This window comes from Epinephelus fuscoguttatus, linkage group LG7 (assembly GCF_011397635.1).
Source record: "Epinephelus fuscoguttatus linkage group LG7, E.fuscoguttatus.final_Chr_v1".
NCBI classification, from domain to species: Eukaryota; Metazoa; Chordata; class Actinopteri; order Perciformes; family Serranidae; genus Epinephelus; species Epinephelus fuscoguttatus.
Genome location: NC_064758.1, coordinates 26,281,144 through 26,295,946, shown reverse-complemented (window position 1 = coordinate 26,295,946; position 14,803 = coordinate 26,281,144). Strand labels below are relative to the sequence as shown.

The 14,803-nt window shown below is 44.5% G+C and overlaps 1 protein-coding gene across 2 annotated transcripts in view; it reads left to right on the top strand.

The window, feature by feature from the left end:
- LOC125891967 (ERC protein 2-like) overlaps positions 1–14,803 on the top strand; it is a 187,722-nt gene that overhangs the window by 132,276 nt on the left and 40,643 nt on the right. For both annotated transcript variants that reach the window (XM_049581599.1, XM_049581600.1), the window contains 2 exons: positions 3,755–3,902; positions 8,619–8,780. In XM_049581599.1, the coding sequence (XP_049437556.1) occupies positions 3,755–3,902; positions 8,619–8,780 (310 nt within the window). The remainder of the gene's footprint in view (positions 1–3,754; positions 3,903–8,618; positions 8,781–14,803) is intronic.

Sequence of the window (14,803 nt, the reverse complement as noted above, 5' to 3'; positions counted from 1 at the left end):
GTGGGGGTTAATGCCCCTAACCTTTCACCGCGCTCTTTTCTTCCACCAAGTTAGCCCTGCACCCAATGCATCACCCAATTAGATTTTCCAAGTATTCTAAAAATGTTTTCTCAATCCTCATGGTATGTTTTTCAGCTTAGTGTGCAGATATTTTGTGTGTGTTTACAGTCACATACTGACCTAAAGAGACAAAATTCTCAAGCTGTGTTTGCATACAGTTTATGTTAAAGGAGATAAGGAAAAGTGTGACTGTGAGACTGTTGGGATGTGGCCTGATGTTGGAATTTCCATGTCTGGCAGTATGCTGTAAAGATGGCCATTCTGCAAGTAGGTTAGAGCTGTTAATCTGACACACTGTTTATGAACGGTGACACGTTGTGCCGCGTTCCTTGCCCATATATGACTCTGTACATCACCTCTTCTCTCTATTTGACAGAGCCAAAGATAAAGGAATGGAAGTGGAATTGCCACTGTGCCATGCTCTGAAATGCAAAATTTATCATCGGGTTTGTTCGACCAAGGATGTAACAGTGGACTGTATGAAGAGGGATTTAAAAATCAGTCGCACAGTTGTTTGATTTGTGGATTTCTTGATGGGATTTTTTTAAGCTCTGTGAATTCTTTGCCTCATTTACATTGTGAATGGTCAGTTAAAGCTGAATAGTCCTGCAGTCTGAAGCACTTGCCCTGGTAAAAATGTAGGTCTGTGTGTGTGTGTGTGTGTGTGTGTGTGTGTGTGTGTGTGTGTGTGTGTGTGTGTGTGTAAGAGACTGTGTGTTCCCATTACAGTGAGCATTAAAAGGAATAACAGTGGAGGTGTGGCGAGACGAAAAGTGTCACTTTGGTCCTGCTCTGTGATTAATGGTGTGATTAACCGCTCCGATCCATGTCAGAACCCACACGCACGCACGCGCAAATACATGCACAACATGCGAGCACACACTTGAGCGCACACAAACACACAGAGGCCTATTAATGGCCCTGAATGGGAGAATCCAGATGCAGCGTGCAGATAATTGTACTGAAAACACCAAACGTGGAGTCCCAGGGCCAGCAGGACTTTATTCTGAGTTCAGCGTGTTTATTTTCGCAATTGAGTTATTTCTGCAGGGACTTAAATCATGGAATAAAAACACTCCAATGCAGGTCAATTTTTAATTGAGTCCAAAGTGTATTTTGAATCCCCGCCTCCTCCTCTTCCTCTGCCCCCTCACCTCACACAAACCCAAACATTACCTTACCATGCTGGTTTAATGCTCTCCTAATTTCAAATGCGATTTAGGAGTCTGGAGTTCGGCCACGTCATGTTTATCCAACTTAAAATACCTTCAGTGCCTACACACTCGTTAGCTAGACAGCTTGAGAGTCCTGCAATGGTCAGTCAGATGAACTTAGGCTTAGGTCAATGGCCGCAGCACAGGAGGTGTGTGTCTGGCTATCTATGGGAATAAGTTTGTGCTTCTGCTTGTGTTTACAAGAGTGGGCGGATAGAATGTTTGTGTGTCACAACACCGGATTTACGACATCCTGCTTGATGACGAGGACAGTCATCTCTGATCTGCTCCGCAGGGTTACGCAAGGCCTTCCCTTGAGGCCCATGAGTGTACAGTTTGGCTGTGAGTGTGTGATGACGCTTGGTGGTGTGTTTTCTCTGCACCTGTAGACAGTCATTTGTTGCCACCCCCCATCCGTGCACACACTCACAGACACAAACACAATGTGGTAACCAGTGGTGGCAGGGGAAAGATGTCATATCCTCCTCAGCCTACTCTATTTGACTCCATTACACTATTACATGTCTGTGAGTCACACTGAGGTACCACTAATACAGCACTTAGCAGACCACTTCAAAGATGTCTGCTCCTTTTCTGTGGAATCTCTGTCTGAGTCTACGGAGATGTGGAATGAGTGAGTTTGCTGTGACATCTGCTTACGTACAAGGGCCCACGACTGCAGATGTGGGTGCTGTGTGTCTGTCTCTGCTGTCCACCTGTCTATTTTCCAATATACAGTACAAGCCAAAAGTTTGGACACACCTTCTCATTCAATGCGTTTTCTTTATTTTCATGACTATTTACATTGTAGATTCTCACTGAAGGCATCAAAACTATGAATGAACACATGTGGAGTTATGTACTTAACAAAAAAAGGTGAAATAACTGAAAACATGTTTTATATTCTAGTTTCTTCAAAATAGCCACCCTTTGCTCTGATTACTGCTTTGCACACTCTTGGCATTCTCTCCATGAGCTTCAAGAGGTAGTCACCTGAAATGGTTTCCACTTCACAGGTGTGCCTTATCAGGGTTAATTAGTGGAATTTCTTGCTTTATCAATGGGGTTGGGACCATCAGTTGTGTTGTGCAGAAGTCAGGTTAATACACAGCCGACAGCCCTATTGGACAACTGTTAAAATTCATATTATGGCAAGAACCAATCAGCTAACTAAAGAAAAACGAGTGGCCATCATTACTTTAAGAAATGAAGGTCAGTCAGTCCGGAAAATTGCAAAAACTTTAAATGTGTCCCCAAGTGGAGTCGCAAAAACCATCAAGCGCTACAACAAAACTGGCACACATGAGGACCGACCCAGGAAAGGAAGACCAAGAGTCACCTCTGCTTCTGAGGATAAGTTCATCCGAGTCACCAGCCTCAGAAATCGCAAGTTAACAGCAGCTCAGATCAGAGACTAGATGAATGCCACACAGAGTTCTAGCAGCAGACCCATCTCTAGAACAACTGTTAAGAGGAGACTGCGCGAATCAGGCCTTCATGGTCAAATAGCTGCTAGGAAACCACTGCTAAGGAGAGGCAACAAGCAGAAGAGATTTGTTTGGGCCAAGAAACACAAGGAATGGACATTAGACCAGTGGAAATCTGTGCTTTGGTCTGATGAGTCCAAATTTGAGATCTTTGGTTCCAACCGCCGTGTCTTTGTGAGACGCAGAAAAGGTGAACGGATGGATTCCACATGCCTGGTTCCCACTGTGAAGCATGGAGGAGGAGGTGTGATGGTGTGGGGGTGTTTTGCTGGTGACACTGTTGGGGATTTATTCAAAATTGAAGGCACACTGAACCAGCATGGCTACCACAGCATCCTGCAGCGACATGCCATCCCATCCGGTTTGCGTTTAGTTGGACGATCATTTATTTTTCAACAGGACAATGACCCCAAACACACCTCCAGGCTGTGTAAGGGCTATTTGACCAAGAAGGAGAGTGATGGAGTGCTGCGGCAGATGACCTGGCCTCCACAGTCACCGGACCTGAACCCAATCGAGATGGTTTGGGGTGAGCTGGACCGCAGAGTGAAGGCAAAGGGGCCAACAAGTGCTAAACACCTCTGGGAACTCCTTCAAGACTGTTGGAAAACCATTTCAGGTGACTACCTCTTGAAGCTCATGGAGAGAATGCCAAGAGTGTGCAAAGCAGTAATCAGAGCAAAGGGTGGCTATTCTGAAGAAACTAGAATATAAAACATGTTTTCAGTTATTTCACCTTTTTTTGTTAAGTACATAACTCCACATGTGTTCATTCATAGTTTTGATGCCTTCAGTGAGAATCTACAATGTAAATAGTCATGAAAATAAAGAAAACGCATTGAATGAGAAGGTGTGTCCAAACTTTTGGCCTGTACTGTATTTTGAAATCCCAACTTTTTATTTTTATTCAGAGAGTTAATGTCATTCATTTTTTATATTTTATGCATTTATGATAACCTTCTGTCTTACCTTTTCCCCCTCTCATCCTCTCAGGCAGCAGGCTTTGCTGGCAGCCATCAGTGAGAAGGATGCAAACATCGCCCTGCTGGAGTTGTCCTCCTCCAAAAGGAAAAAAGCCCAGGAGGAAGTGATGGCTCTGAAGAGGGAGAAAGACAGGCTCATGCACCAGCTCAAACAGCAGGTACATCCACCACACGAGACCACCAAGCTTTTTATACGTGCATATAAACGATGAATTAAATTTACAGCACTCCTGGTCTAAGAGGTTGACTGGCCAGCACATGAATCAAATGGAGCCTGGCCTTGCGGTCACCGTTTAGGACATTTGAATCAAAGCAGGACTACAAATTCAAACCTGCTGCAGATGATGAAGCCTTGCCTGCACTAAAACAGCCTCCTGGGCAGACTTTTGAACTTTATAACCAGGAACAGATAGAGGTTAATAATTCCTGGTAGTTAACAGAGTAGACTTCCCCGCCTCAAACCGCACTTACTGCGTTCAGTCATCATAAGCCAAACCAGTCAAGCAGGAGCTGTGATTCCAAATCCAGGGGCATAAACACACAAGGAATGCTTTTCTCTTAACAATAACGTCGCAATCAGAGTCATTAGATCCACTCAAGTCGCAGACATAGGCTAGTATCCCTGATGAGTCACTGGCGGACTTTTGTGTCTCACATCTTCCGGTCAAACAGACACAATCCCAGCACCCACACACATACTTTCGAACACACACCTATTTCCCATATTGCCGTGGCTCTCAATATAACCTGAGGCTGATGAAGGTATGTGGGTCATTAAGGTCTGGTCAGACCACATCAGTGACTGAGCTAACGTGAATGCTAACAATAATGAGCCAACAGCAGGGAGTCCACATATACGGTCTCCTGAGTCACAGGGGCTTCTGGGAAACATGGTGCATTTAAAAGTCAACAGATGCAGTGGCTGGGTGTGCATTTTAGTGCGTACCTATGTTTGTTCGTGTCTCGTAAACGCTAAACAGTTCCTAGGGGGTGCAATTCCATTGGAGGAATTTCAAGGAAAGCCTATTATCTGTTTATCGCCATTGGATGCGTCATGTTTTCCCGTTGGGTAACCAGCAGTTACAGTCCACCTGATGATGTGATGAGCTCTAATTGCAACTATTTGGCTTGTGGGCCTGGAGCAGACGAGAGGAGAGGAGAGGAGAAGAAAAGAAAGGGAGGGGTGGGAGAAGAGAATGGTGGGGGGCGCAGAAAGTACATCAACTTTCTTTGTCTCCTCTTTTTCATACACGCAATCCTGGTTTCTTAGAAAGTCTTGAAGCATGCAGTCATGCATATGAATCCATTTAAATGCTACCGCTAAGTGCTACGGTGTACCAGGCATGTGTTCCCATGGTCATGGAAAATCTGGAAAAGGCATGGACTTTCACAATCACAGTTTCAAGACCTAGAAAAGTCATGGAATTAGTAAAAATGAATGAAAGGTTTGGGAAAGTCATGGAATTTTGTTGTGTGTAATGTGTAATGACAACATAACATAGCTCTATTATGCATGGATGTGTGACAGCATTTTGTTTACCATGACATACGTCTTGCATTTCTGCCCTAGCTGAAATTATGTTTGAGCAGAGTTGAATCTAATATGTTTGAAAAACACCAGGCATGTGGGGCAAGAAGTAAAAACATATACACATTATGGGTCCTTGAAAAGTCATGGAAAGGTTTTGAAATTTTGTCCATGAAAGCGTGTGGGAACCCTGCAGGTAGTGCTTTGGCTACCTTGTGCCGGGGCCCTTAAAGCTTAAGACTATGTCTTATATTAATGTTAAAGAGGCTGTAAGGTAAGTAGCTCCTTTAGGGAGTCTTTGCACTACTTGGGTTCCTTCCACTCCACAGAATGAGCTCTCTGGAGGTTATGTTGTTCAACATGACACACACCGGCTCTCTGTCTCCTGACCTGTTGACACACATATCAGGCTAGGTCGCCTTCCTTCAGTCCCGAACAGTCAATGGCGGAAGGAAACTGACCAGGAAATGCCAAAGAATTATGGGACTCAGAGTCTCATAGGAGAAAGCTGATCTGTAGACAGCAGATAGATTACAGATAGCAGTGCCCTGTCTGACCTCCCCACATCCCTCCTTTGGAAGATCTCGTGTGTGTGTGCATAAAGCCGACGGTCTAAGACAAACTTTCCTTTCGCAGACAGTTTGCGTCCCTTTGAGGCATAGGCCTTCTTCAGCACAGACAAACACACATATACAAAGATACAGCCACACACACACACATGACGAGTGTGGTGTTTAGACTTCCCGAGGAGAGAGTCAGAACAAATGTGTCCCCATGTGGGAATTCTCTGAGTGGTCCCATCCTAGTGATGGATGGCCAAATGTCACTGGAGCTTTGAAGCAGAGAAAAGATGGATATGGAATCCTCGGAGGTGTGCCATTTTCTGTGACTTTCTCTATCTTTTTCCTCTCCCTCCCTCCCTCTCTTTTCTTGGATGCACTTGAGCATCCATCCTCTCTCTCATGCTGCAAAGATGGATTTGTGTTCTCAGAGGTGTGCAATTTAGAACGGCTTATGTAAAACGATCCGCCTGCTTAGAGCGGGGTCTCTGCATTACTCCTTTTTACTGGGACAGCACGGCGAGGTTACACACACGCAAACACACACAGCGACTTGATTAAAGGAGTATGTATAAGTGTTGTAAAAAATTGCGCAGCCTTTCCCCAGCTGCCTGTGTGTTTAAGGCCTTTTTTTGCAGCCTCCTGTGTCCATATGTGTTAATACAGCTCCGCTCTAATCAGGACAGGCTTGTGATTTACAGAGGGCTTGGATTGAGGTTTGGGATGCAGCTGTGAGCACAGCAGCGGGATCACCACTGCCATGTTTACACCAGCAGCTGCACTTTGATACACAGGCACAGACCACTCGCTGCACACACATAGTGGAGGCCAAATCTGTTATGGTTAGAGATGTCAATGAAGAACTCTCCTCTCCTCTCTTCTCCTCTGCTCTCCTCTGCTCTCCTCTCTCAGTGCCACCTGTGTCTGTTCCAGGCTGCCTGATCTACAAGCAGGCCTGGAGGCCATTACTGAGCTGTTTACTCTGCAAAGCCCCTTATTAACACTAATTAAAACACACACATTCCACCACATGGACATTTTATATGTGCGCACCTTCTTCGCACATGCACACAGGAATATGTCTGTAAGAAGAGAGTGGATGTGTGTGTTTTTGCATGTGTGTGTGTGTGTGTGTGTGTGTCTGCTTGAATAAACTGGATGGCCACATGTGGGCTGTCCTGACCACACAGTCAGATTCTTCCAGGAGCAATTCATCACTTCATTCATTTGTGTTTTTGTCTCAGGTCATTAAATATTAACTACGTGCACACACACACACACATGCAAACACATCCTAGGACGTTTGGCTTCGCATCCTACCAAATATGGTTGTAATTAGATGAACAGGAACAAGTATATGGTTCGTATTAGATTAGCAGCAAGGACTAAACACACTTTAGGCTCTTTTTGAGTATTAAGCAGCATTATTAAGCAATAGAAAAGAATCTGTGTGGAGGCACCTACAGCATGTGCTGTGTAGCAGTACAGTAGTTACATCAGCTGCATGCTATATGATAGTAATTGCCCTGGCCTTAATGACAGGTGTCAGCGCTGTAACTGTTGCGTTGAGGCCAGCCCCACCCAGTCACACCTGCTAGTGTCAACACCTGAGGTCAAGGAGGGCCGTACACCTCAACCTAGCCTTTAACTGCTCTAACCACTGGTCTGGTGTCTGTCTGTGCCCTCCTCCATCCCTCATTCTTCGTCTTCATCGCCGTCTCTCTCTCCCTCGCACCACGGTGTCAGTGTTCTCACCTTATCTAAGCAGCTCTTCTCCAATTTAAGCTAATTGCTAACCTCTTTAATACCATCCACATCCTCTCCTGTGATCCTGACTGGCTCGTTTCCTCAGTCATTAGGGCCTCGGCTCCTTATCTCAGCTGCGATGTCCCCGGGCTGCTGACTACTGTAACACCATCTTCCTCCTATCTCCCCAGTTGACTCAGGCTTTTTCGTCTCCTCCTGCCATGCCTGTCTCTCATTTAAACAAGGAAAGCCGCAACATTCTGGATGAGAGATGTGTGCATGTCTTTCCTTCGAATCATCGTCATCCCCTGCACAATCCCACCTCCCGCTCTGCAGTCATGTCCGCCCTCGGGGGGAAGTATCTGCAGTTAAGGGAATAAAGCTGAGCCTGTCAATATATCTGCACCCACTCTGTCTCTGTCTATCTCCCCAACAGCTGGCCTCAATGGAGTTAGGCTGATTGTTAACGTTAGTCAGCCTGGGCTGTTATCTCTCTCCAAAGCAGCGATGTTGGCAGGATGACAGCCTCTTCCACAAACACTCACACAAATACACACAGATGCACAGACGCAAACAAAGGACACATAGTCTTTACAGGCATGCAGAAGGATACATATTTGAGCATAATTTTAATCAATGACATCTAAAATGAGGTTGCTTCAACCGGGCCAGAACGCCTGTGGCCCTAGGCTACATGAAACACTCTCTAACTGTTCATACTAGGATTCGTCTAATCCAATTAAATGATAATCTGCAATATGGATGACATTTGACAGACTTACAGTACTTTCATCAGGCACTCCGACTCAGTCAATTTATGACCTGTCAAGTGTTGTTAGCGGCACTGTTTTTATCATCTTTGATGGCTTTCAACATGCTTTCCCCCCATCCAAGAATCCCTCAGTCTAATCATTCTAAGACCCCGAGAACATTTTTAAGAAACAAATAAGCAGTGTTGAAGAAATGAATGGCCTAGTGTGTACGCGTGTTATAATTATGCCATATAAATTTTCTTGTTTATCTCCTCTCTTTTTTGGCAGACTCAGAGCAGAATGAAGCTGATAGCGGATAACTACGAGGAAGATCACATCCACCCCCAACATCACCCTCACCATTCTCACCACTTGCATCCAGTAAACATGCACCACCGAAGCCTGCCAAGAGGGCCCCCCCACGCCAACCACCGACCACCTATGGACCAGGTCAGTGTGAATGTGTATGAGCACGCAGACACACACTCAGCCACACCAGCCAGTTTGGGCTTGTTTACACAAGTTGACAAGTTGCGGGCTCTCATCTTCGTGCTTTTAAAGTTGGTGCAATTTCATATTTGTCATCTCCACCACCAGTCAGTTGTGGTCAGACTCGACAGCATAAAATTTCCCCTCTGTCCTCTCCTCTCTCTTCTCCCTCAACTCCAATACTTCCTGCCAAGTCAGTTATTCATATCGTTCAGATAAGAGGCCTGAAGGGAGAGACTGCCAAATGAGTGTTTTTGATCGATGGGATTTGTGTGTGAGATTAGTTTATATATCAGTCATCTCTCATATGAGCTCCTTCTCTCTGTCTCAGTATCATCTCCAGACTGCCCTCAGGACAAACTTAATGTGTCTGTTTGAAGACAGCTCAAGAAGAACAAACTGTTGTTGTTATCAGCAGAGTGTTTGAGCGTTGGCGTGCATGCATCCAAATGTGCGCACACTGAGGGAATGTGCAGGCCTGTGCGTGTGCAGATGCGTGGAGGTGCACACCTGAGCCTTTGTTGATACTATGTACCCAGATGGTATCGCTAACGGGGGAAAGCAATCTTCAAAGAAACACAGAGATGATTTCACTGTCTTTCCAATTGCTGATAAAAGCTTAGTTATTAGAATGCAATATAAACTCATCACAGCTCTATTGTTGTCAAGAGCTTGTGATCGGGGGATTCCAAACTAAGGTGTGTGTGTATGTTTGGGGATTGAAGACGAATACCTGGGGATTTCCACCTGAGTCTAAATTCCAACTTCTGTTCTATCTGATAGGCACTACTGCAAGTTTCTAGACTTTATAAATGTTTCTGAAACTGCTGTCTAAATTGGAGTCAAACATGCACTGGGGATCCCCTGTCTTTAATACCTCCCCAAACACACGCACATGCACACAGTCATATCCATGCATCACCCCACACATACCTCGGCAATATGTAAGAGGACAGGATAGCTGGTTTTAATATTCCTTTAGCCTTTTACACCTGTGGAAAGACTCCTAAAAGAATGTGAGGGTCTGGGGTTGATTGACATCCATATGCAAACTTTTCTCTTCGAATCTCACACAGTAAGGCATCTTTATGTGAACAATTGCATCATTTTCAACAACAGAATGATTCTACATCTAATTTTGAAGATTTTTGCAGCATATATATGGGGAAGCAAATGACCTGGAACATAGCTGAACACTAGAAGCGATCCTGTAATCCCACACGGACCAAGTTTAATTTCTCGATCTGCAGTTACTAGTGTTTCTCATCTTACTCGCCAAAATTATATTATCAAGCTTTCAAGTCTCAGCATTTTCCTATTGTATTGCAGAATATTATGCAGCTATGGTAGGCTTCATATTAAACACTGAACTGCAGGGGGTCATTTTTCAGTAAAACACATTACTCTGCTTTGCGCTTATAAATATCTTCCCTCCAATACGGCTACCAGAACTGTTTTACTGCAGCAGTGTTTATAGTGTTTGACATATGAAACAGTAGCTCTCTGCAAGCGATATTTCAGTTTTTCAAGTTGGACTGAGAAAGCCTAGTGAAGAAAGTATTATTAGGGTTGCTGGGAAATCTTGTTAAGAATGTAGGGAATAACAAAACAACTCATAAATCCAGACAGATTGGCTAAAATTTACTTTCTATTAAAGTTGAATTTCTATGTCTATAAAAGGGAACTGTGATGACTTGCATTTCGTATGCAACATTTGGGGTAAAATTAAAGTCAATTTGGTTTTGAAAGGAGGCAAAAATGTGAATAAATGTAGCATAAGTTAGATAAAAGACAATGTCTACAATTGTGTCCATGTCAGAAACATGTATCAAAATGTCATCACCCCCTTCTGCCCACAAGCTTCAGCCAAACTGATTATTATTTAGGTAAGTTGTTTCTCTGTCGCTTTCCCTCTTGTGTCAAGCACACATGCTTCAAAAGCAACAGATCCTGGTGACAGAGGTCAGCCAATCACCTCATGGCTTTTCCTCATATCTGATCTTTGACCTCATGGGGAAGTTCGGCAGAGGTCAGAGTAAGACCTCCAATGTGTGTGTATGTGTTTGCGTGTGTGTGTGTGTGTGTGTGTGTGCGCTGCTGATTGGGGATGTCAGATCACACAGTCTGGATGTCACTGAAGTCCCTGAGGTGAGACTGTTTTCCCTCCAAACACAGAGCTCCTTTAATCTCTCTTTGAAATGTGATTAATTGCTCTATTTGTTTTCTCTTGAACACTTTGTTCCATCTCTCTCATTAGTTCTATTACTTTACCTCTTCTCGTACTTTCTCCATCTAATTTTTACAAAGCTTTTGACACTCTTTTCTTTAAATCATACCTCTACTGTCTCGTCTTTTACTTCTTTAACATCCCTTTTCTTCCTGGTGTGTTTTCTTCCCACCCGCATTCCTTCTCTCCCTGTCTCTTTCATTCCTTCCTTCAGTCCTTTCTCCCCTCCATCTTTCCCATTTCAAATGTAATATCCAAGTGTGGCCAGGCCAGTGGTTCAGTACATTGCCTGGTCCAGGAACGCCACTCGAAGGATGATTGATGATGATAATGATAATGATGATGAAGAGGGTCTGCACGCTCACCCTAGAGACCACAATGCCTTTCCAAGATACAGCTAGTGCCATGAATAACATAACAGTGACCACACATGCTTTTTTTTTTCTGCATTTGCATTTGCTCATACACATACACACCGCTTGCACACCCAACTGGCACATTTAAGACACGTAAGCACAAATGCACGCACTGGAATAGTGGACGCACAAACACAAGAACACACTTCAAAGTTTTCCCAAGGAGCCAAACCGCATGTCATTCAAAGCTTATTGCTACAGTTAGTGGGTCCATCCCAATCCTCTAACTATACTCCCTGTCCTCTACTTAATCTGTGATGGACTCCGTCTGAGGACAGGTGAAATCTAATCAGAGGAGACAAGCACAGGAAGTGGAGTTAGCCTCTTGAGATGCACCCCAGGTCTGCGTCTCAGCGTGGAGTGTGCGCAGTTTGACGGGCATGTTGTGTTCATGTTGTTCTCATTTAGCCATGCCAGCACCACTGCCAGATATTTGGCAGCAGCCTCGGAAGGAAATAGAAAACAGCCATAAAGTGTTTATCAGAGACAGAATTATACAACCTTTTCTTTTGGGTTGTTGCTCATTTTTTTTCTAAGCCTTAACATGCTGCCTGCTTCAGGTTTATGAGAAGTAGCACATGGTATTTGGCCTGTTTGTGTGTGCATGTGTGTGTGTCCATGTGAGTGTGTGTGTGAATGTGTGTTTAACCTGGCAGAATGAGTGGTTATAGGCCTGGCTCTGTTTACAGGGCCTGTCACAGCCATTCACTGCATGTTAGCATTTAGCATCTAGCATGTTCCATTGAAAGGCCATTATATCTATAGCTTAGCTGCTTAGGTGTAGCCTACTGAGTTTACCGAGCTTGTCACAACCACTCAGTCTAACCAAAGCCGCTGTGGACTGCAGCCAAGGCCCTTGTGTTTTTCCTTTTTTTTTTTTTTTTTTGCTCTTGTGTAGCATAGACCCTACTTTGCCGTAGCCTAGTTTAGCATTATGCAGGCAAGACCTTGGCTATAGCGAGCTGCCAGCTCATGCTAACCATTGTAATGTTAGTGTCTGAGTGAATTAGCCTTCCTGTTAGCAGGGCTCTTGTCTGCACAGTTTCAGCCCCAAGGAAACCCCTTGTGTGTTTCGTTATTGGTTCCTAACAGTCACACTGAGGAAAGCATTTTATGATATCATACACAGCTTTTCTGAATGAGGAGCATGAACAGGATTGTTTTGATTAAAAAGCCACAGAGGGTTAGGAGGGCCATACGATTAGGCAATGAGACACTACTTGTAAAGACATAACCGCTGGGCCAGAGTTTGTACAGTAAATGGTCTGGTCTAAAGGGAAGCCATTTTCTGCCACATACATGCAGTTTTTGGAGACTTTTTACATAAATCATTGATGGTCAGTGGATGGATGATGATGATTTTTCCCATGTTTTTCTAACAGGATGATGAAGAGGGAATATGGGCATGATGACCATCACTGTGGAAACCCTGCATCCATTTGTCCACAGTGAGTTTATATTGCTCTGCTATTGTCACATTTTTCTACTAATTTCAGAGTTAATGTACTCCTTTCCAGGGTGTAGTGCTGTATATCAGCTCCAGATATTTTAATGATCTTCCACACAATAGGCTTCTTCAGTGGGCTCGAGTAACCATTAGCCGGGAACACTGATGGCACCACAATAACCACAGCATTACCCAACTCTGACAGAAGAGAGTGTAATAGAACCCGGCTCCTTTTCCCATTGCTTATGAATTTCAGTCAACTAAAGAGCCTCAGTTGATTCAGAGGTTTATGGCTGCCTTTCTCTGAAATGCTCATATGCTGGTTGTGCCTCATGCTGTGTGTGTGTGTGTGTGTGCTCTGTGGCTGTGTAGGTAACTGCATGGTATTAGACCAATGCACAACCAGCAGTCTAAAGCAAGCGTACCATGGCCCATAGGTGATAAAAACGACACGGTGAGAAAAACCAGAGATGGACGAGTCTGTCTCTCCCCGCCTCACTTTTTCAGCTGTAGTAAAATTTTACCGCGCTACCCCACCCTGTTGTGTGCCAGTGTGTGGGGTAGTTAATTGCAATACAACACAGAACAGTCATGAAGCTTTTTTTTTCTGAGGCTGCGAGCTGAAAAAGCATAAAACGAAGAATGCAGAGTCATAAAGGATAATTCCTGTTTGGGGGGTTTTATATCGAAGCCCCCCATAGACTCAGGATGCCTTTGAACGCAGGCGTGCGGAAAGAGGTCTGTGCGGGGAGGGCGATGGTTTGCTCGGAGTGAATACATATGCGTAAGACAAAAAGAGATAGTGAAAAAGTGAGATTTGTGAATTTACATATGAGAGATGGAGAAAGAACGATGAAGAAAAGCGAATGTTAGGGGAAGGGTGCTTATGTATTTATGTGGGAACCAGAGAGAAAACCAGGCATCATGGTATGCTCATAGTTTCCAGTGCATCTCATTCTTTTCCCCCAGTAATCCACAGGTGGACCATCACAAGCAGATTCTGTCTCTAACCTCAATGACTTAGTAGTTGTGCACTTTGCCCTAGTGCTGCTTTTGGGATTAAGAGTCCTATAGGTTTTGTGTGAGCAAATGGTTTGTGTTCCTGCAGTGTGCCGCTTTAGTGTGTTTAGCTGTGATGTTTGTGTGTGCATTTGCAAGTGTGTATGTGTGTGCAAGAGAGCGTTGCTGAGCTATACAGTGCCGGAGCAGCCCACATAGCCTATAATCCAGTCCATGTGTGCTGAGAATGCAGCAGTGTCAGGATTCACCGTAATGAAACAGACCACACTGCCCCCTTTCTCCCTCTCTTTCCATCTCTCCATCTTTTTTCCATCACTCCTGTTCTTTCCACCTCTCCCCAGATTTCTGCCTGCTCTAACGTATATTCCTTCAAGGTAAACCTAGAGCCGGACCCGTGACTAGCCTACTGCCTCGGTATCTCCAATCAGATATCGTGATGGTGTGTGTATGCACGTGTGTGTGTGTTTGTGTGTGTCTGTGTGTATTAGTGCTTCTTATCCTGATCTAATAGAATAAGCCAGGCACATTAGCCTTTAGCACAGAATGGTGTTGTGGCTAGCGATATCAGTGCTGCTCATCTATCCACTGCTGTTATTCTGGCAGCGCACAATGCGAGTGCAGCTAACATGTATTAGCCATTCTCAATGGGAGAACAGATGGGAGCCATTTAGCGGTGTGTAGCTACAGCGCAATAAGGCCAGACCTAATCCCCATATCCTGTCCCTGAGTGAGCCCTCCCTAATATGAGCAAACAGAGATGACAGCACCGATAGACAAATAGCCGGGGATCTGTGTGTATGTGTGTGTATATCGGTGTCTGTGCAGGCATGCATGCTAACTTTGATTGGTGTTCCTTATGGATAACCTTGACTCC